Here is a 23,858-nt window from a genome sequence, read left to right as displayed (position 1 = left end):
TCCTCTCTTTCTCTCTTTCTCTCTCTCCTTTTCTTTTTTTTTCTTTTTTTTTTTTTCTTTTAATTAAATATGTTTATTCAAGAGTGTCTTTCCAGATTACCCAGTCACCCATCTGGACAGCCAGAGGTGGCTGTGATGCTGTAAAGGATTTACCCATAACAGTCCTCAACTCATGCTCACCTGCATCAGTTGTATCCTAACCTTAATGCTCTCTCTCTATTAAACAGAAAGAACACACAAAAAAAATCTCTAGGTACCAGTTCAATTGAGTCAAACCATCAGTATATGATTATGCCATTTTTACAGGTATTTTTCTTTTGGTATGTTCAGAAGGTCCCTGGTTACATCAGTGCATATACTACCCAGTCATTGTAAAACCTGCAATGGCACACAGTGTGGTAGGCCTTTCAAACAATGGAAGAAGCAAACTCAGTAGTTTTCATAATTAGTATGGTTAAACATAACAATCACACCTGAAAAGTCTGTCTAAAGCAATTACGATTTAGGATTTCCAGGGTCTGGAACAGAAAATTTCCTGTTTAGTATTTTACTGGATAGAGATTTCCTAAGGTCGTATCTCCATTTCAGCTTAGAGATGCCAAAAGCCTTGAAACATATTTTTGAAACAGAATTGTGAGCTTGTGCTGATCACAGCACAAGTCCTTGCAGAGCTATGCTGGTGTACAGAATTTGGCCCACCCATTGCACAGCTGCTCATCTGCAAGATTGAGAGAGATTTACAACTCAGGACTTTGTACCTATGATCAGGAATTGTTTAGAAATGTCACCTTTTCATTTCATACTGGAAATATTTTAATTTGCAGTATGTGCTATCAGATCCAGAGAGTTTTTGACTGTGTCTTACAGGATGCTCACTTTACCAAGTTACTGTCAGTCATGACTGAACTTCTTGCCTGAGCTCTGACGTGGATGTCCCTACTGCAGATAGAAAAGCACCAACAGCTCTTGTGTGACACAGATTACTAGCAAAGTGCTGAAGCAGACCAAAGAGTTGTTTCTTGAATTTAATTAGCAGCCTGGGACTTAGTGGCTCGTTTTTGCTTTCTGAACCACTTTTAGTCACAGTTCTGTCAATCACAGTGGAAAATGCTGCAGTGCTCTGTGGGAGGCTGGCTTCTGCTTTGTCTGCCTCAAAGGGAAAGGAATGTCCAAGTTCAGGATGTGCAACACAAGGAGAGATATCTCTTGAAGTTTCAACTCTGCAAACTTGTATGACCATGCTAGCTATAATTTGCAGAGAAGTTTCCCATTCCATAAATCAAAGCTGCCTGGAGATACCAGAACTTGGTGGGGCAGTTACTTAAAATTAGAAATAGCAAAACTGGGGTTTTTTCCAGCCACAAATGAAATAATGGGTTAGGAGCTGTGAGGCTGTAAATTCTCTGTCTCCTGGGAATTTACAAAGTGCAGATGAAAAATGTCACAATATCTAAACCAATGCCCAGTGAAAAAGCTTTATGAAACCCATACCTGGTTATCTATGACCCTGCAGATATTTGGCAGTCCCACTGAAATTACAGTATCATCTTGCCTTAATAAGATAATGGGAAACAGGTAAGTAGAATACAGGGAAAAGCATTCATTTCTTGGCAGATGGATTCTTAATTTGCTCATAATTTGATTATAGCTGTCAGAACAGTTGTTACTGAAAACTGTGGGCTCTTTTCCTGTGGTTGCTCAAGTGGGGCATGATCTGCAAGACCATAACGTGAGCAGAAGTGTGGGTTTATTTGTCTCCATTTAATGCAGATCAGTCAGGTGGTAAAGGACAAGAGCAGAGCTCACTATTAGAAGGTTCTCAGCTTCCTCTCAACATTACCAATTCACCCCTGGTTTTACCAGTGGGAGTCATGGTATTTTGATGACATTTCCTAGGAGCAGCTTCTCTTCTGAGATCATGAGATAAGAATAAGTATAAATTGTGCATATAGTTGTTCATGCCATTTGACTTTTAAAATAATCTTGGCTGGGTCACATTGGGAAATGGATACTTTCAACTGCTCTTTGTTAATCACTTTTTTATGCTATTCTATTCCCCAAAATGTTTACTTTTAAGATATCTATTATCAGCTCCAATTATGTTATAGCTACTAAAAGCTAAAAGATGAGATGGATGGAGGTGTGTGGGTATCATTCTGGAGGGAGTTTGGAGAAGCCAGGGGCTGGCCAGTGGTGTGCCCAGTGTTGGAGCTGGTTCAAGTGTTTGCAGTTCATGGCAACTGTGGGTAAATTTTGTTGTATAATCACATTTTAAATACTTCTGGCTTAAGCTGACTCAGGGCAGGTTTCCCTTCTAAGATACCTGTGATAAAGTGAGGTGAAAACTCACTCAGGGTGTCATTGGAGAATGGGGAGTGGTCCAGTGATTGGGTGTTGTTGAAGGATTTTCATGACTTACATTTCCATGTTGCTTTTGACACTCACTTTCTGCTTGACCTTGATCAAATTGTTTGACCTTTGACCTGGAGCAAACCCAGGTGCCTAAAGACACTTTAGTGTCCACTACTCATTTGTGTAAAGGCCAGCGAAATCAGGAATTGTTAGGAATTAGTCTAAAATGCAGAACTTCAAAAGCTTTCTAGTTTGTTTTTTCACCTTCTCTCTTTAAAATGGAATGAAAGCACTTCTGTTTCCACAGGAGTGGTCTGATGATGCATACACTGAAGGCATAAATGCTTGGAAACCATAATAGTGCCTGTATGCTTGTCCCACTCCTCTTGAATTTTGCCATTTATCAACTGTACCTTTATTTATCAGTCACTATTATATGCATCACAATTTCTTTCTCACAGGCTAATATTAACATCCCAATGGGAGCATTTCTACCTGGTGCAGGCCACCCTCACAAAAGAAAAGAACTTGCACCTGAAGAAGTGGAGGAGGTAAGCAAAAAAGGTTTTTTGATTTTTTTTTTCCTAAGGAGAATCCCTCCCATAAAGTGGAAAAAAAGCCTTTAAAGTGATCTTATAGCTCCACATACCAATCTTAGGTACCACACTTGAACAGGCACTGATCATTCATGGAAATAAATGGCCACTTACTAACACTTCATGAATAAATAATTCTGCTTTTGGTGCCAAGGCACCTGTAGGAATATAAACTGTTTTGAAGGTGTGTAGCTCTGCTTCCCCAGTGGGATAATACCTGGTGTCAGGAGAGAGAGCCAGGATTTCACCAGCTGAATTTGTCTAGATGGGAGCTGATGAGATACAGCAGGAAAAGTTACAGCAAGGCTTTGGAAGGCTTTGCTGCTACCTGTCACCCTGTGGTGTGATTTATTGTTACAGCCTCACAGTATTGGCACAGGTTTTCAAACACAATGCTTTTTGGAAGGTTTATCAACAAGAAGAAATTTAATGTTAAGACATTTGCAAGTTAAAGAAGTTCAGAACACATTTACCTGCCCAGGGTGAAAATACTCCATTTTAGACTGAATTCTGTATTTTCATGCTTGTATTTTATAGGATTGTTTAACACTGAGTTTTGAATATAAAATCCAATTTATACCTTAACTAACACTGATCACAAAATTAAACACAGATATCGTATTTCAGACTGATAATAAAGCATCTTATTTGCCATTAACTTTGATGATAAATGAGACCCTAACACCAACAGTGGAAGAAAAGATAGTGGTAGATACTCCAAACAAGATAAAAAAGATAGGTGCTCTTGCTTTCCTGGCCCGTCTACTTAGTTTGGATTCATAATCCCCTCATGAGAACTCATCCTGCTGAGCCAGAGCTCCCACTGCTCCTCACAGTCAAGGGCAGGAAAGGCTCTGTAAGACCAAATTCTTCCTTTTCTGTGTCAGACAGATTTTTTTTCCCTAAATTTTGCCATATTTTCATATAAACAATGTTCTGTTCACAGAGAACTTTCCTGAAGTAATCAAACCTAGGCTGACTTGGCTCTTAAGAAGATTTAAAAAACAATCATACAAAATGACCTTGAACATATATTGTGGCTTTCTCCCTTGGAAAGAAATCAAAGCATATTCTTTCTGCAGCAATTAAACTGGTGAAGGAGTGCATGTTATGAAGCAGAAACTACTATAGCATGTGTAAATTCTAGTAGTGTTTGTCTTTGAGAAATAGCATAAATGCCTGGTGCTGATAATTACATTTGCTTGGGTAATTGAATGTTGCTTTGTTTCTCAGCTAAGTGAATGCTCTATATGAGACAGACATTATGGAGGTTCTTGGCCCAGGTTCTGTGGCAATGCTCAACCAAACCAATGGTATTAAACCCTACAGAAACAGATCTTGTTCAAGGAATAGAATGAAAATGAACTTGTCATTTCGATTTTCTCACCTTGTTAAGTTTTGCCATAAGTTCTGCCAATACAGCTCATGATTTTTCACAGCAGTTTTAGACAAATGCAACTTTTGCTAACAGTGCATAATCACTGCTAACAGTGCATTTTTCCACTGTAGTTTACAGCCTTGACACAGGAGATGAGGGGAATATGAATCTTACTCAAGGGGTGGTAGAGTCAGGAATGTAGATTTTTGAAGGTCAGTGGAGCAGACATGGTAACATGAAAGGAAATGGAGGGAGGGAATTACAGAAGATAACTCTTCAGTCAGAGCATGCCCATGCTGGTATTTTTTAGCCCTTATTGTATATGTAAGTCATTTTTCAGCCCTAGTCTAATCTCAGCTGTGTGTTGCACATGGAGTGAGTGGTACAGAGAGCAGTGAGGTCATAAACAGCAAACACCTGAGGTTGGAAGAGAAAGCTGACAGCAATTTATGGAATACAAGGTCTCCAAAATGCTGGCAAAGCTTGCACTGTTTGTCCTACAAAATGAATGGTATTGCACATGACTTGAAATGGTATTTTTTATAGTTTCTGCTATGTACTAATAAGTGCTGCAGTGTTCAGGGAGTGCTTGTTTACCCTGATTACTCAGATTACCTAGGAAAACTGTCAAAGGAAACAATGCAAGATCATGACATCTTTGACTACTGATAACAATTTTGTGCATTCTTCCAAACAGATTCTGTATCAATTTACTTATTCTCCTGCTGTGCTTTGCTGCTGTTTCAGGATGTTGGATCATTAAATCAGATATCAGGCAGTACATACAGTACCTGGGGCTGAATTACTGGCTGGGAATTGAAATGATCTCTCAAAAACAATAGTACAATACTACTAGTATTGTCTTGTATTAATTAATAGTGTATTGCCTAAAATGTGAGAAAAGATAATACAAGTTTACCAAGCCAAGAAATGTAATTATCACTTCCATTTTCTTATATCTGGTGATCTTAAGAAAGTCCTTAAACATCAGATTGGAAGAAAATGTCAGTTTTCTACAATACCTTGTTTGTTTGCTACTTGACATTGCAAAGTCCTCTTCCTGGTTAGCATGCAGTCCATTAGTCAACAGAGAAAAAAACAGAGGGGTTTACTGGCCAGTAATACTTGACAAGTAAAGTTGGAATTTTAAAAATTAAGTTAATATAAATATTAAGAATTGACTGTTCACAGTTAATCCACCTTTTCAAAAAGTGTGGCTAATAAGTCTAGATCCTGATTGAACTCAAAAAAGCCCATCACAAGAGGACATTGACAGAGTAATCAAAAATAGAAAAATAATTTATTCATGAAATAATTTATAGTAAAATATAAATTAATCTCTAAATATACTTGATTCCTCCTGTATGCCAGCTTTATAAAATGCACAACAGGCTGGAACAACAGTAAACTCATGTCTGGAAATCTGTGCCTTCAAAACATTACCCAGTCTAGAGTAGACATGGTCTAAAATACCTGCTCTGCTCAGCTAGAAGCAATAGAACAGCTGAGGAAGTACCAAGGGCTGAGATATTGTGGTCCATTGGGAAATCAGCTGAGTTGCTCATCATTGTGTAATTCTGTTATTTAACTGGCATTTGTACAGTGTCAGCAAAATAGCCATGCAGCACTACCCTAATTCAAACATTAAATGACAAAACCCCTTTTGGTCTTGCAATTGAGGTTATGAAAAGTTAAAATTCAACTTTTTGGATTTTTTTTAATTTCTTTTTTTTAATTTTTGGAGTCCATAACCTACTATCACAGCTCTTCTCCAGAACTGCACAAGTGCATGAGGATCTTCCTCTCCAAGTGCTTGGCAACTGTGAAACTCTCAAAGGAATTAGATGATAAAAATGGTTCTTCTATTTTTTGTCATCTAAAATATGAAGTATTTGGAGTTACCTTTAATTCTCCAGTCAGTTATTGTCTACTAATTGCCAGGCACTGTAAATTCTTGCACATTCTAATCCTCATTCTTCTATGCTGAGCATCTTGTATTCTTCTGAGAATGTTTTTAGACATTTTAGACAACAACCAGCAAAATAACCTATCTCTTCATGCCTTCACCCCATTTTCCACTGGGATTGCCTTTAGTATAGAAACATAATTTCCTGTTTTTAAAATAACAGACCCATACTCATGTTCAAGAGATTGCTGTTGCAGCAGGAAGGTCACTGGTGTCCTTTTGTGCAGAATGTTCCTGCTTCAACAGAGGAGGAGAAAGAGAAGAAACTGCTCCCAGGGGCTAAGAAACTTCCAGGTCCTGCTGTCAACTTGTCAGAGATTCAGAGCATAAAGAGTGAGCTGAAATATGTCCCCAAGGCTGAACAGTAGCTGGAAGAAGCAGGTGAGTAAAAGAGAGGTTCTCTGCATGGCTCTAGGAGAAGCAGCCTGATCCAGAAACATCTCTAGCTTTTCAATTACTTCAGTGCACCTGGAGTCACACCCCATAATCCAAAGAAAGAATATTAGAAGTCATAATGGGGATTTTCAGTTAATTCAAACATACATCATGTTGGAGACTATATCCAACCAGCCTGAAGTAGTCTATTCAGCATATTAAGAATTCAGTGTATTTGGAATATTGAAGCTGCCTTAACATATTGCTTCATAAGCACAAGTTCCAGTTTTGCAGAATATAGAACTTGTACTTTTACAATCTAAGTGCAAATGAATGTTTTACAATGCAAATAAATTTATTGCAATGATGGACAAGTATGTCAGTATTTTTAAGAAGCCCTTTTGCAACATTAGTTATTTGATATTAATTTATTTATGTAATCTAAAGTTGACAAGCTAATGGTTCCATGCATTTGGTCCCACAAACATACAGTGCTATTTTTGGCACTCAAGGAATTGTTGTAGTCCAGCACAGGAAGGACATGGACCTGTTGGAGTGAATCCAGAGGAGGGTCACAAAGGTGAAGAGAGGGCAGGAGCATCTCTATGAAAGACACTGAGAGAGCCCTGGAGAAGAGGAGGCTCTGGGCAGACCTCACTGTGGATTTTCAGTACTTAAAGAGGGCTTGTATAAAAGATGGGGACAGAATTTCTAGCAGGTCTTGTTGTCATAGTTCATGCTTTTAAACTTGAGGACATTAGATTCAGCCTAGATATAAGGAAGAAGGTTTTTACAATGAGGGTGATGAAACACTGGACCAGGTTGCCCACAGAGGGTGTAAATGCCCCATCCCCATAAACATTGAAGGTCAGGCTGGATGAGGCTCTGAGCAAACTGGTCTAGTGGCAAATGACTCTGTTTATTGCAGAGGGGTTGGAATAGATGGTCTTTAAAGATCCCTTCCTACCCAAACCACTTTATGATCATTTTATTTAAAAGGAAATATCCAGCACTTCAGGGCCAACTTCAGGATAATTTATGTCTGATATACAAGACATAAATTCTGATGAACAAGACCCATAAGCCTCAGTTGTTCTACATTCTGAATCTTATAGAAATTAATGATAATTTCTGTCCATTAAATTATCCTCTGATTTCCTTTGAAAAGACTGAGTCAGTAAAGATGTGTCAGGCAATTACAATGAAAACAGATGTACGGAGAATTTTTAATACAAAAAAAACCCCACCCTGGCTACAGTAAGAAAAAGATAATTGTGTCACATAATATTCACCTGAATTGCTAGTTGTGCATATTGATTGATAAATCCTTTTTATCCTGAAGATAGGCAGAGGAATTAAGTTGAGCTGGGGAAAATCATCTGGAATTTATGGTACAGAAAGATAAATGAAGAACAGAGGAAAACAAATAGCAATGCAGAGGGGTTCTGGGAATGCAGAATTGTTAAGAACCAGGGATCTTACAAGAAATGGTGTATAATTTGAGTGAATTACCCCAGTGCACACTGCATCATTAACTTATTTTTCATGTATAGCATAAATATTCCATTTGGAAGGAAAGTGTTGAGTCTTTTCTTGCTTTTACCCTGCTGTGTCATAATGTTCCTGATTTTTTAAAGATGCAACAGAGCCTTTCTCTTCAGGAAACTTAGGGGGGGGGGGCAATAACATTTTGTAAAATGTAACATTTTAGTCATTTCACTAAAGCACTGCCCAGAGAAATATGAATTTTTAATGTGAGGCTTTAAAGAGCTTTTTCCTGTAGAAGATATTTCAACATAAATTAGTGCCATATTTATTTTCAGATGATTGGGGTTCTTTAACATTTAAAAGTTTTTTTAGTAATTACCTTGCAGAGAATCTGACAGAAACATTTAGGGCATGCTCAGATGTTCATTCTAAAGTTTTCTACAGAAGGGTCAGCAAAGTAAAGGCCATCTTGAAAGCAGTGAGGTTATTATGAAGTTACTTTTGTCTCTGTCCTTGTTTTGATATATTGGTTATCAGGTCCTTATATAGATTTCTAGATTTTGGGTAGTGCAGTCACAGGTTATCTCTGAGAACTTGGCTTCTTCAGGAGTTGCAGGTGCAGACCTCACTGGAGCCTGTAAGTTTGAATGATGTGCAGACCTAAGCATGTGCATGAATTCCACATACTGAGATTGAAATGTAAATTAATCACATGCCACATCCTGCAGCCTTGAATGATACTAAATCTAAGGACTGTCCCCTATAGGAGGACATTCATCAGATCTGGTGTTTAAGTTGTGGCCTGCAGCCTTGTATAAAAGGTGATGTTGTCAGAATGCTTTTTTATGATTGATCATGCAAATCCAGAGAAGATTATCTCAGTCTGCAAGAAATTCCCAATCACATCTGCCTGATGCTTTGCTCCATCTATGGGAAGGGGTTAGAGATCATCCTTTGGGTGTGATGATCTCAAAAGATGGTGAACTGACTGGTCAACAGAATATGCCTGTGCAGTGTGTGTACTGATAGATGAGGGTATTCTTTGGTTTTCAGTTTGAAAATTAATTCTCTCTTACATCACTCCAATAATCTTCTCAGATATTTACTACTGAGGGATTTCCTTTTGATATTATTTTTCTCTTTCTTGTGGTAGTCCGTAGGAAATACCTACTTGAAACAGTTACAATAACTCCAAATATTCTGGATAATTTCCATTATTCTGTGATCCTATAATATGATGCAACAAAAAATATCAAAAGTACACTTTAACATGTCACAAATATCTAAGCTTTTACAATCACAGCAAATATTTCCAACTTTACCTCCTGTATTGTCATATTTCACAGTTAGTTTCAGTAAATTGCAAGTTAACATGATTAATTTTGCTTCAATTTTGATCCATGTTTTCTTGCTCAGTTTATCATGCAAACCCAGTAGCAAAAATAAAAAACCTGCAAAGCAGTTGGTTGGTTCATTATTTACAAACCTATTCCTACGTAATTTGCACTTTAGCGTAGCTTCTATTAAATATCTTTGGTCTTGCTCTTCACCAAATTAGGAATCATGAATAGACTTGATAAGATCATAGTTGTGAGTATAACAATTTGTGGGAGGAATGTAATTAGGGAGATGTCATGAAGCTGGATCCACTGAAGGTCATCAAGTGCTCCTCAGTTAAGATATTCCTGTAGTCATCCCTTATGGGGATCTGGATCTATCATCTGTAATTAGCTAATTAGCATACTCCACTTTGTCATAAAGATTTTTTTCTTCCACACCTGTAGATGATGTGTTAGATGCAGCTAGTTTTAATTTACAATGTGAGTTATGATTCATTTCCCTTTTCTCCATCTACAATAATTTTTTATGCTCCCTTCACACCTGGACATATCTACATGCACAAGAGTGAAGCATATGCAAAATAAAAGAGGAACAAAATATCATACACTAAAAATAGATGTCCTGTTGGATAACCAATGGTGGGGAACATTTAGTTTGTGACAAATGGAGCCTGCTGTGGCTGAGATTTATTGCAAATTGCTGTGGTATCTCATGTGATAACTAGTATGGTGATTGTACTTGAAAATGGCCTGAGCACAAACTGGCATTTCACCTGAGAATGGAGATAATGGAGCCAGTTACATCTGCAGCTCATGCTCATTCTGTATCCCTTCCCCTTTTGTGTCCTGAAGTGTGGAGGGCTGTGTGACAAATCTTTTCATGGAGAAGGGCCATGGACCCTACATGTGGACTTTGGTTTCAGAGGACCTCAACCTTCAGCTAAATTGGTCTAGTCCTTTCCTCTTGAAGAAGATTTTCTTAGTGGAAGAATTTCTCAAAATGCAATAAGGGAAATTTACTGTGTAAAAGTAATAAAACAGTCTGTCATGGACATGGGGGCAGCACTCCCAGCACTGTGTTCTGGTTGTGTTTGGAGAAGGGAATTGTCCAGATCCCCATCACAATGCTGATGAGATGGTTGCTCACCATCTGATGCAGTACTTGCAGAAATATTGTTATCTTTACCTGGAGCTCTACTGGGCAGGGTGGTTTGATTGCAGAAGGTAATTCTGTTCTCAGGTTACAGAAGAAAGGCAACTGTATTTTGAAGATTGAAGAACTAGGAAAAGCTTCCTAGGGCAGTTTAGCCTTTGCATTCTGCAGAGAATTCTTCCCCACATAAAATGAGAAATCTTGTCAGCAGAGCAGCCTCTGAAATTGGAATCACTTGGGGAAAAAAGAAAGGTGAAAAAACCCTAACAGAAGTTCCTTAGGGAATAAAGGTTTTATATCCATTCACACAAGATGTTCCTTGCTGTTGCTTTTAATTATTTACATAAAAAATTGCCCCAGGCTGCACATTATAACTTTGCCCACTGAAGATGCTCGTGCATCTGAATTGAGTCTCTGCCCCCAAACTAAGCTGTGGTAATCTCCAGCCCTTTGCAAGTCTAGCAGAGAGTTCCTTCTCATTCTCTAGCTGAGTTGTGGAAGAGAGGGGGAGAACAGAGTGGAGAGAGTCTGCTTTCTAGAGGCCTAAGAGAGCTTGAAGGTATGTGTTAGGGGTAATTTTGCCAAGTAAAAAACAGGGCATATTCTTATTAACCACAAATGCTTCTACATAAACTAGTTAGGAAAAGATTATGCTTTGTGGTTTTGAAAACTGACTAATAGCTTCAAAACAAACACTGAAGAAAACATTTTGTTTCAAAGCAAACTGCAAGAACAGATGTTTGTATATTTTCAAAACAAAAAATATGAAAAAAAGTCTTTTATTTCCAAAGTGTATATTCAAGCAGAGCTTTTTTTTTTGTTATTACTGGAAGAGACAAGCACAAAGTAATAACTTGAAGAAGTCTCTCCTAATCTTTAGCCTCTACACACAGACAGGAGAAATGTCTTCATTGAGCTTCTCCCTTTGAAACATTAATGCCCTTAAAGTAACAAAATACCTCCATTGCTAGCAATGCAGACCCACAAATCTCTTCTCTGTTCTCAAGTGAGAACCATTTCAGGAAGAAAGGTCCAAGAGTTTTGTTTGAAAGCTGAAAATTTTCTTAGGTCACTGCTATTTAATAACTGCTTCCCTGTGGTCATTGTGTTGGTTACTTAGTCCTGAACTTTTGTTAGACTCTTTTATAAAATAGCCCCTCTATTTCCATTGGTGCTGTTTATGAAAGATTTTCATAAAAATAAACTCTACACTAGTTGCCTGAGTGAGATGCAATTTCTGGGGTGACATCCCTCAAAAGAAGCTCAGAAAGGCAGGAGGCCTCCTAATGATACCAGATGTTGAGGGATCAGTGCAGTGTGAAGAAGGAATGCAGCATACAGGCTTTTTCTTGCTTATCTCTGCTAGATGTGCTGAGAGTCAGCCCATGAACTACAGCATCTAACAACAAGTACCACTGGATGTGATCCTCTTGGAAATCTCAGAGCAGGATATCAGGAATCCCTAAAACTTCACTTATTTGCTGTATGAACAGGTCCAAGTATTTAGGAGAAGGTCCTGGGATTTGAAAGACACCTTTCCCAAGTCATATGCATATAAACCCATGCAGAACTAGTTGCAACCAAGGATCTGTGGGCATTAGAAACTGGAGAGCAGGATCAGGATCACACTGATCTCTGTTAGAGAGGGATGAATGAGGTGAGAGCAATGCTGCTCCTCTGCTCCTGGAACTGTCCTGAGCAATCAGACACTGTAATGACAGAAATCATCAGAAACACAAAATAATAAGCAATTCCAGTCATTCCCACCTTATACAATTCAAAATGTGTTCAGCACAAAGTTTTCAAGTGCTACATCAGAGTGAAAAGGCTAACTGCTGTGGAATGCATGAAGTGTGACTTCCCACGTTAGTAACAGCTCAGATAGTTTTATCAAATCTACATAAATTGTAGCCAATTAAGCTGACAGTATGATCTGAAATATCTCAGCTCTGATGTGATAATCAAATGAACTTTCTTCTAAATTTAGTGCCTCATCATTTTGTTTTATAGCTTTTATTCATTTCATTTGATAGAAGACTACCTAATTATGTTCTAACAGCCTTGTGCTTAAAATCCACACAAATTACTGTCCTTTGTCATCTCTTGTAGAACTGGCTCCATGTGGCATGAGCCTTGTGACCCCTGTCCAGGAGCAGACCATCTACAAGTGTCCCAAGCCCTGCTTTGTACTCAGGACTACACCTGCTTCAGCCACCAAATTGCTCCTGGTGTGCCTTCTTTTGAGAAATGTAGCTCTTCTAGCACCAGGCTACCTCTGTTTCACACTTGTTTGCAAATTTTTCTTCAGAGAACAACATTTTGTAGTGTTTGAGCTCACTGTGTGTAGGTAGAACATGGTGTGTAGGTAGAGCTCACCACACCAACCATTGCCCCATTGTCAACACTACTGAGGAAACCCCAGGCTTCCAGTGTTATTGGGTTTTGCTGACCCTACCTGCTGCTGTTTTAGCCTCCTAATTCCCCTTTGATTTGCTAAAGGAGTCTCAAATACACTGTATTTCCATGTGAACAAAGGACACAGAATAAATGAGGATTTTCCTGCAGAAATATGTATTAGTTTTACTCTCAGTGTTGTCATAATTTATTTTCCAAATTTGATTTGCTGCAGGTTGTAGCCAGCTGAAGGGAGACTCAGCTGAACTAACCTTTACTTCAGCTTGGGAGTAAGTGTAATGCCAGTTTTCTTGTCCTGGTTATAGCAGTAGGGCTATATTTGCTTCTGACTGCAATTGACTGAGGTTCACATACAAGACATGGGTTCCATAAATGCAGAAAAAAGCCCTGGTGTTTAGAACTTACTCCCCCACCTTGGTAAAGTTAATGTAGCATTGCTTTTAATTTAATAATTCAGTTATTCAATGGATAAAAGAAATAAATTGAGTCCTTCAGCTTTTAGCTCTCCTGGGTCTTTGTTCTCATTTATTGCCTTGGAGCACACCTTGTCTTAAAATTGCTGCTGAATTTGCAGAGGCTTTCAGGGCACAGCAGAGCAATCTCAGAGCAAATAAAGGCAGTGGCCATGGATGCTCTCAGGGAAGGGAGAGCCTGTCCTGTTCCCAGCTAATGAACCCCGGGAGAGGGGCACATCTGGCACAGGGTGAGCAGCGCTCCCACGGGGAAACAGCAGAGAACAAAGAGCTTCCCCCAAGCCAAACTGCTCCTCTTCTCAGGGAAGGGTGATGGCAATAACTGGAGAGGGCTGTTGCAAGGCTTTGAAACGTGCTGCCTTTATGCAGGGGATGAAACCATCACAAAGTATGTACTGAAATGGAAAAAAAAAATGCATATCCGAAGACTTGAAACCAAATATTTGAGCTAAAATAGGCAGAATGCAGGGAAAAGAAACCTTCAGTTTTCCTGTGTTTACAAATCACACTGCTCCTGATTGCAGCACCCTTCCCAAAGATTGTTAAAGATGGGCTAGAGTATGTCCTCTGCTAAAATTAACAAAGGATCTCAGACCTCCATTAAATACTTTATGGAGGATCTCAAACCCTTTAATTTTGAATTTCTCAATTTCCTTGTTTTTGTGGTTTTGTCTGAAAATATTTGAATTGATCTGTTTCTTCAGGCTTTGAACGGAAGCATTTATTTTTGAAAAATATATGTAATATTTCTCTTTTTTAGTTCTCAAGAAAAGAAGAGCTGTCTCTGTGAAGATGAGGCACATTTTCTGTTTTTCAGTCCATTTTGCTGAAAGTGAAGTGAGTGTGGATGGGCATGTCACACATGTATCCATTTTTTTAGTTTAAGCCCTTCATTAAAGGAGTAACAAGTAGTCTAGTACTGCATCTGTTTCTACTTTTTATATGCATCTAAAATTTTTATTCTGGAATAGAATAGATAGGCTCTCATGTATGTGAATAATTACTGTGGAGCAGATGAATTCTGCAGCTAAGTGTTGTCTGTCTCCAGTTACTACACTTTAACACGTTAGTAGACAACACCTGAGCCCTGCTGAGCTGGTGAATGCTTCAGTCTGCCACAAACCATGTTTGTGTTCTGCCTTCCATGTGTAGAGAGCAAGACCTGGCCAAACCTGTGTTTAACCTGGTCACAGAACACCACTCTGTTGACAAGCAGTAACTTTTTGGGCCATGTCCAAGTGTGAAGTTATCTGCAGTTTGGTTGAAGTTAGAAAACCCTGAGGATGACAGAGTGATCAGCTCCACTCCTTCAATGCCTTTCTTTAAGAGACACCACAGAGGTGAGTGGAGGCTTCTCAGAGAAGCTTGTGCTGACCTGGGGTTAAAAACCTCATTTTTGGGCTAAAGATCAACCATCTTTCAGGAAAGTCAAGTCCTTGGGGCTCCATCTGCAGTGAGATTTTTTGGCATCTTTGCCATTTTCATCAAGGCAAGCCCATGGTATTAAAATCATGTGCAATGGCAGTAGAGTACCTTGAGCCAATGGAGCATTCCTTCTCATCCCTCAGCAGTGCCTGGGATTTTGCCAGCAGCACCTGTGCCAGGTCCATGCTGTGCAGAATGAAGCAGGCAGCTCCAGAGAGCCACCAGGGATGGCAGAGCAGCAGTGCTGTGCTGTGCTCTGACCTGCCTCACACAGACCCTCACCTCCCTGGTCCAGGGCTCCTTCCATGCAGGGATCCTCTGGCATGACCTGCCAGAGGGAGCAGCTGCCTGAGCTGCAGCTTCTGCAGACTGCTGGCTGTTCATCACCAAAGAGGGGAGCTGCAGTGCCCCAGAGCCTGGGGGAAGGCAGGCAGGAGGGCAGAGCAGCTGGCTGCTCTAGGCACTGCCTCCTGCCTCCTCTGCTGCATCCCAAAGGGTGGATGAAGGCCAGCATTGTCATCCTCTGCAGGGCACTCTAGCATTGCTCAGGGATAAATCCTGGCTCCTCCCAACAGGAAATGGTCTGTAAAGAGATGTACAAGGTCACAGAGAGATGGCCTCAGTGCCTCTGACCACATAGGTCCCTCAGAAACTTTGTGCCCTGCAGAAACACTTCTGCATCTCGAGAAGATGGTTTTGCATGTGCTGTTACAAACCCTTGAGACACTTCTACAAGCAGCCTGGTGAGGCTTGTGTGGAAAGCTGTTTAGACATGGCTAACAGAAAAGAATTGAGAACAATCTGACTCTTTCCCCTGGGGCTTCAGCAATGTCTTCAGTAGAGCCAGGAGACATTTCCCATCACCCTGAATAAACAGTGTGAACTGTCTCCTCCAGATATGCTCCAACTTTTTTAAAAGCAAGTAGAAAAATTTGCAAGCATGCAAGAGAAGGCATGTGCTGGTGGCCCCTCCCTTCTGCCTTGGCTCAGTGATTATCACACTTTCACAGCCAGGAAGAATGCATAAACCAGGTCAGGTCCTTCTTTGCCTCAAAAGGATTAAAACCCACAGTTCTTGCTTCCCTGGAGACTGCAGACTACCTTGGCAGGGGGGCCCTTTCTAGACTTCAAGCTAAAGCTGAGCTGCTGTGCAGAAATGAATTAAAATTAATCTGTAGACAAGTCAGCCTGATGGCAGCTTAGCCACGTGGAGCTCAACTGGCAGGAAGGAAACTTGCTTCCATGTGCCTTAGGCTGCAGATTGCTGTGTACCATGTCTAAAGGCTAATTTGTGTAGCAACAGTCCCCTCAAGCTGTGATTTGAAAGAAACCAGGGTGGCTGCTGCTGTGTTTCTGTAAGTCTGGTGCAATGATGTGGGTGCTGAGGAGGACAATCTGGAAACCCACCAAGCTTCTGGGTGCTGCTCAGGTTTGCACATCTCCCTGGTACTAAGATGAGCAGGGTTATTTAAACTCAGCTCATTTTACATGGCACGAGCACAGATTGAGGTTACAGTGTAGCTGGTTCATGGTTTTGAGGATCAAAGGTTTGGATTTAAGCACCTGGATCCCATTTGCACCTGAGGCATCCAAATTGCTGGGACTGTCCTCTAGTGGTGAGGAGCTCGACCCCAAGGCTACTCAGTGGGAGCTGTGCTCACAAATCACCTAAGTGCATCTCAAAATCACACTTCAAAATTGAATTTTCAAATTGCACATTGCTCAGTGCTAAGAGTGAGGGGGGCTGTGTCAGATCCAGCTCCTGTGCTGGTGTGAGTGCTCCAGCAGGAGCTGCTGCACATGTTCTGAGAGGAGCCTTTCTGTCAAGCTGAGAAAAAGAAATGTTTTCCACAGAAACTGTAGATCATGGCCATGCAAATTCAAAACCAAAATACAATTGGTCTCTGGTGCCTGGTTTTTAACAGCAGGTGATTGCTCTCAGCTTTTCCTTCTATTTCTCTGTGGAATCATATTTTTTTATTTTTCAATTTGTTTAGTCAAAAAACAATTTTCTGTTTTGAAACATTGTGCTGTGAGAAAGTTTAGTTCTCCCATATGTCTTCCAATCAATCCTAATAACTTATTTCTAAATGCTCATCTGTCACAGATTGCAAATCAAGTATTAACAGGACAGCCAACATGTTGTAACACTTCCATTTATATTTTGAATAAATCTATTCCTTGGCAAAAGATGGACTTACCTTTGAAACCATAGTAAGTTATAAAATCCTATAAACACAACATGTATGTGTATATATATATTTATTACTTGTCCATAGACAGAGACAAGCTGCTCCAATACCTGCACTAGCTTTGAAGAAGTGACATAATGTAAAGAATTGAACATATCCTGTATGGACCAGATGTCAGAATGCACAGTTTTCTAATGCAGTCAGTAACATGTCAAGTTAAATTAACAGCCTGTATATGATATCTTGGCTTCATTCTTTTCCATCTCTGAGGAGATCCTCTGGGTTAGGTGCAAGACGGCTGTCAAATTTCCCAAGCTGATTAAGAACTCTCACTTTTCCATGGCAGAGAAGCCATAAAATCTAGGATGAGACTTAAATATGCAGAAGAGCCTTCAGAGAATGTGGGTTATAGAAAAAACTATGTTAGATTTTCAGTTGGCAATCATTTTCTTACCACCCTTTCCTTTTCCTCCCATTTAATGTATTTTTCAATATATTTTGCTTCATACAAAGTACTAAGAATTTCAGGAAAAGTATTTGCAAAGTGCACAGAGACCGTGGAACCTGGATTTAAATGTTTTAAAAATAACATCTGTGAGTGTATTTGCAGGGATGTGACCATTGTCTCAGGCCCTCTCTTTTTGTTGCACGTGCCAGAGTTATATTGAAAGGAAACAGGTGGGTGATTAGTACCACCATTAATCACAGTTCTGTGCTGTGATATTATCTGTAGGCATATCAGATGGACACTATATTTATATGGAACAACACTCACTCATACATTATGAATTCTGTGAGAAGAAGCCATATGACCAGGAGAAAGCAGCATTTTTAGAAACTAGCACAGAGAATCAAATGTGGGTTATTTGCAGTACAGACTGGGTAAGGTGGCAGAAGAGGCAGGATTCATGATGAATAAATTGGATATTGCTGCCCAAATAGAGATAGCTGAGATTTCTATTTTATTTCTTGGAGAGGAAGTGTCTTCAAGATCACAGGACTTGCTGCTGCTGCATTGAGAGCAATGTGGGAGAGCCTAGGGATAGGGATTGTTCCAGGTTTGGCAGTGCTTGGCTGGCCCCAGCCCCAGCAGCCCCATGCTGCTCATCCTGCTCCTGCAGGGCAGCTGAGCCCAGGAGCCCCTGGCTCCACACCAGCCTCAGCTGAGAAATAACCCCCCCCTGTCCCCAGAGCCCAGCAGGGACCACTGCAGGTCACTCCAGCTGCCTGGCAGCCCTGGGCACATCTTCTCTTTTCTCAGCAACACACAGCAGTGTGTGCTGCTCTCACAGAGCTTCAGCCTGTCCAAGTGCCCATGACATCCCTGAAAAGTCCTGAAAGAGCTAACATTACAGCAGAGCTAGGTTCCTTTCCTGAGGCTTCCAAACACACACAGATCCTGGCACAGCCCCTGCTAGTGATCACCTCTAGCAGCATCTGAAGTGGATTCTCTTTGTAACTTTAATTGCAGTTTACTTTTGAGGTGGGAGCACATCAGGCAGCAGCAGGGGAGCATCTGCAGCATGATCCCTCCTCCCCAGGGTGGCAGGTCAAGGGGCAGCAATCCTCTGTTCAAAAAGGGTCTGAGGTTACACTGCTGCATTTTTCCCCTTTAATTCCAATAGCAGAAGCAGGTAGGTTGTGCTGCTGCCTTTCTGTGTTTCCCTGGCTACCACAGAAATGTGGTTGTTTTACTTTCCCCAGTCTCTTCTCAATAGTAATGTAAAGGAACAGTGTGTCCTTCAGCTGCTTCAGCAATCTGAAGTGATAAAAATGCAAAAGACTATTTTCTGACAAGTCTTTTGTCTTCTCGTTCTTCTGGGTTTGCCATTAATAGATTATTTTTTTCCCAAGCAGTGGTTTTCAAATTAATTGTGGTTTTATCAAGTCTGTTGATATGATTTAGTATAAAACATTGCCTAAAGGGTTAATAGTGAACCTAGTTTATTTAAATTGTTGATTGTTGGTAGGGTATAGGTTTGGGATTTTTATATTTTAGGGGGAGAGGGAAGGGGAAATAACTGTTACAGTGAGATAAACCCCAGTCAAAATATATTGGTAAATACTGCATCGTGGCAGTTACTCTTCAGGGAAACTAGAGGGCAAGCTTCTAAAGTACTTAGAGCTCTGTAAACCTGCAATTAGGTATCTCCTCAGCTTCCCAAGGAAATGCTAAGTGCCTCACTCCTAGGGGTGGCATGTTTAATCAGCTAAACACTTTCAAAATACTGCCCTGGGAGGGCTCAGGGAGCCTGCTGCATAAAAATAATAGTCACTGCTGTGTGTCAGCAGCCAAGCAGCTCCTATTGTAAATCTGCTGATTATTGTACCCAATATAACTTTTGCCTATCCCTCCATTTATCTCAGATTTTCTTGTAATGAATTGTGTCTTTTGTATGCTGGAAATCACTGTGGGCCAAATAGGCTTTTATTATTATTGTCATCATTATTGTTATATGTGTGAGTACTGCTTAGCATCTACATGGGGCTTGTCTTTTGACCCATTCAGAAAAATAAATTTTCACTTCCTATGGGTCAGTCTTTGAGTCTGGGGGAAACTGGGTGTGCAGCTCATTTTTAGAGTTGTCCAAACAAATCTGGAAGGGCAGCATTAAAGTGTTTGGCACACCCAAATGAAGGTGCAGATCACTGCAGCAGGAGGCTGAGATGAGGCAGAGGCTGTGGAACCAGTTTGGAAATGCCAAGTTTATGTCATACTGCAGATTTAGATCCTGCCCTCAGCTGAACCACAAGGGAGCAGGAATAGCTGGGGTTAAACCATGCTATTTACAGTTTAAAAAATTAGGATATTTCTCCTCTGATTTGGGAATCTATGTCCTAATAAAGCAGCTTCTGAATGTTAGGAGTGTTGATCAGGGATTAGGGCTTTTGAGTCTGTCAGACCTGAAATTGCTGACCCTTGGAAGCCCCCAAAGTCAAAGAGCAGCACCAGCCTCCTGGGTAGCTGCTGGGATAAAAAACTGGCCAGATCACTCATGCTCAGTGCTCCATGCTACATCAGGAGAATTGCTGAAAGCAAAATGTTTCCATAAAAAGTTATATTTTCAAAGCACAAAACTTTCCCAGTGGAGAAATGTTCCATCAGAAAAATGTTGGACCATTTTGACTCTTGGCATACTCTTAGGTACAGAAACTCATTGCATTTTAAATAAATTTCAGCAGTCTCAACCCATGCCAACTCTTAAGCAACAAATCAAGCAAACTCGGCCTTTTCTCCAGTAATTATCCAACCTGATAATTCTCCTGCCATTTCATCCTTTTGCTTCACTGAAGGAAGAAAGGGTGTGTTTGCAGTACACCAAGATGCTGTTTGCTTCAATTTTCATTGCCCTGGAACTTGAAATTCATAAAAAGTCATGATGCAAATATATACATAATTTTAATCCCAAAGTAAGCAAATACAAACAACCCCAAAAATCAATTACCTTCAGGATACACATGAACAGACTTTGTTTTATTAAACTTTTTTTTTAACATAGTGATATCTAAAATCAACATTAAATGTGCCTATTTTTCAGGACAAGCATAAGACAACAGTCTGCCTTGCCAAAGTTTGAACACATGGCTTTTAAGTCTAACCAGTTAACCCAGTGCTTTAGCCCTTTCTTCTCAACCATTAAAACTGCATGAAAATGGAAAATACTTGCAATAAAAAATGAGTAGAAGAGCTAGGATCCTGGATAATATGTGAATTCTTATGGGAAATGGAATAAAAATTTTCAGACAATATTAAAGTCTGATAGGAAGTGAAAAATCAGGCAGTATGGAAACTAAGGGTGAGATTTTATGTGTTTGTCATTGCACATGAATTAACATACTGTACAGTCTGCCTTATATTGTGTTGCCTGAATTTTATGATTCATAACAATTTTCTTCGTACCATCTCATAGCTACAAAATCATGCATGGTTACAAAACAAGCACAGCAATGCTGAATCATTTTTTCTATATACCAGTAAGTCTCTGAAGTAGCCTACCTCACTGTAAGTGTAGGGGAAAGAAAACTTGGTATGGATATCTTATTATTTGAAAATGAATAACCACTATTAGGCTTCATGTTCAGTCTTGACTGATTAACTGATGCCTATGTGAGTCACTTATCAACTCAATATTATTTTAATATGTGCTTTTTATCATGGTGTTCCTCAATTTTTTTGAAAAAGAAAAAGCTATTCACTCCATAGAAGTCAGCTGTCAACAGAGATCAATGGCTCTTTAGAAATGCCATTAGTGAGGGACTCCATAGGGATCAGCAGTGTGCCAAAGATTTCACTTTCCACAGTCTTTGTCCCTGCAGCTCGACCATCTCTGGCAAAACCAAAATTCCTTAATCTTTTGCTTCCCATTTTTTAATTTAAAGAGTGCAAGCAGTATAAAACCCTTCTCTGTGTGTGAAAACCATGTAGACACCAAGCAGTGTTGCTCAGCACTGGGCATGTGTCTCTGGAGAAAATGCCAGCTTATCAGGAGTTTGAAGTGGCAGCCAGCATGACAATAGCAAAAGACATGAGCATTCAGGTGTGAAACCATAGCACCTTTCCAGCAGCAACATCCTGCTGTGTGATAGGATGCATTTGGATTTGTGAGAATGTTCCATACATAATTTCGGGTAAAGCTTTAATATTTGATTGGAGAACCAGCACAAATGAGGTGTCAGTGTAGAAGAGGTTCAAGGCCAGTGCCTCTCTCCTGTGCAAAACAACTTGAAAACCATTGCTCATAATTTAATTATGCAGCACAGTTGTGCATTTTGGAGTTCATATGGCATGAGGCAGCACAATCTTGAGGGTGATAGCCCATCCCTACAGTGGGTTTATTGCACTGTTTGAGGGACTACAAGGAGACTGCTGAAAGGATTCTTCTGGACGGGTCTTTACCCTACCATAAAAATGTCAGTAAATATAACACTATATTTGTCCAAATTTCAGCCTCCCCAAATCGAATATTTTTCGAGAAAAACAAAACTGGGTGGCCTGAATTTTCCCAGAAAAGCAGAGAGATTTTCAATTTCCTGAGTCTGAATCCAAATTTTTCAACTAAATCAGGCACTTTTGTCAAGAAAGCTTTGATTTATTAGATTTCCAGCTTCCTGTCCACCCCAAATAAGATTTCTAAGCAGCTGCTGTTCAGCAGCTTCAAGCCTTTGATGCTGTGGGTCTGGTGCAGACACAAGCCATTAAGATCATGATGAAATGTGACAATCCAAGCTACTGGAGGATTTGCAAGGCTGGGAGATGCCTCAGCAAACATCCTCATCTCCCTCTGTGCTGGGCTGGGCTGCCACCAGAGCAGCAAGGGCTTGGGAGGTGCAAAATGGCTTTGGTCCCCTGATGGTGCTGTCCCACCTGGGATGGGACTGGGTTGGGATTTTGGAGCTGCAATGCTTCTGTGGGTTCCCTCACCATCCAGCCCAAGGGCTGTGCCCCCACACTCACAAATCCCTTTTGAAGCAGCCCAGGAATTCTGTGTTCTAGCTGTACAGTAATTTGCCATGTTTGGTGCAGGTTATGGATTTCAATACCAGTAATGGTGTTCCTGCCTTTGCAGTTCAGCTGCAGACACCTCTGAGGTATTTTCCCCACGTCATCTCTGTGGTGGGCTGCAAGTGCTGACTGCAGGGAGCCTCTGCAGCAAGAGAACTCACCACCAGATACATTTTCTCCTAGCTGGAAGCTTTGTTTTCAGAGACATGCCCTGGCTGAGAAACCCCAGCCAGGCAATTAACTCTCAGAGGGTGCATTTCACATTGCATCACCACTCTCAGTACAAGAAAGATGTCCCATTGTTTTAAATGTCACAGCTTTTTTCTTTACTTCCTCTTTCAATATTTTTATTATTTATTTTGGGTTTTTTTTGTTTGTTTGCTTTTCTGTACTGAATATTTTGCCAAGTATTATTTTATTTGTATTAGGGCTTTGTCTGGCCCCTTCTGTATAGATCTTTGTCTTGTGGACATCACAATTATCAGTCCATAAGGGCTCCTAGCAACCCCTTTTCTTTTTCCTGCTATGCCACCACCCAGGTGCATTGCTACTGGCTATTTTCCTGTGCCTGTCAGCAGCTGAGTGGTTTTGTTTATCATTGGAGAAATCAATAGGATTTGTTGCACCTCAAAGGAGGTAATAAACTTTCCAGGATCAGCCATTAGGTTTTGGCTTCCTTACTGATGAATTTGCTACAATGATAATTACTGAAGTTTCACTGTCTGCTGTTATGGGGAATGAAAATGAAATACAACTAAACTGTCCAAGAAATCCCTCTCTAATCTCACCAACATAAACATTTTGCTATTAAGCTCTTTTAGTCATTTGTCTCCATTAATAGCCTGTTTGAGTATACTTGCTAATATGGCCAGGATGATACCTGACAACAGTGACCAAGCTCTTGAGTGATGCCTACCCTGGGAATCAGTTGCTTTTTAATGCAGAGATTGTACAGCTGAATGAGAACCACTTAACATAACCTCAGAGAACAGTTTTCCCTATATTGATATATAATTGCAAAGAATAATAACTATAGGCACACACCTGCATGGACTTGGCAGAACTTGCTAAAGTGCTAGAAAGGAAAAGCATTTTTTCTTTTCCTTCAGAAAATACTAATTTAAAAGGGAGAAAGTGCTGCAGCATAGTTCTTATTAACAGAGTTAAAAAGAGCCACTGCAGCTCCTTATCAACAGCTTTAA

General features: G+C 40.2%; 2 protein-coding genes across 4 annotated transcripts in view; one reads left to right on the top strand and one right to left on the bottom strand.

Moving 5' to 3' along the window:
- Nucleotides 1-23,858, bottom strand: part of MBTPS2 (membrane bound transcription factor peptidase, site 2) — a 208,486-nt gene that overhangs the window by 55,591 nt on the left and 129,037 nt on the right. The gene's annotated exons all lie outside the window — the stretch shown is intronic.
- Nucleotides 1-23,858, top strand: part of SMPX (small muscle protein X-linked) — a 37,361-nt gene that overhangs the window by 5,933 nt on the left and 7,570 nt on the right. For 2 of the 3 annotated variants that reach the window (XM_079320292.1, XM_079320294.1), the window contains exons 3-4: nt 2,814-2,903; nt 6,520-6,673. In XM_079320292.1, the coding sequence (XP_079176418.1) occupies nt 2,814-2,903; nt 6,520-6,660 (231 nt within the window). In that variant the 3' untranslated portion in view covers nt 6,661-6,673. Of the gene's footprint in view, nt 1-2,813; nt 2,904-6,519; nt 6,674-12,757; nt 13,565-23,858 lie in introns of those variants that run through there. The other variant, XM_079320293.1, reaches the window with a different exon arrangement.

The sequence above is a fragment of the Erithacus rubecula genome (assembly GCF_903797595.1).
Source record: "Erithacus rubecula genome assembly, chromosome: 1".
In the NCBI taxonomy this organism is placed as follows: Eukaryota; Metazoa; Chordata; class Aves; order Passeriformes; family Muscicapidae; genus Erithacus; species Erithacus rubecula.
Note: the sequence above shows the minus strand (reverse complement) of the source record. Positions and strands in the feature narration are given on the sequence as shown.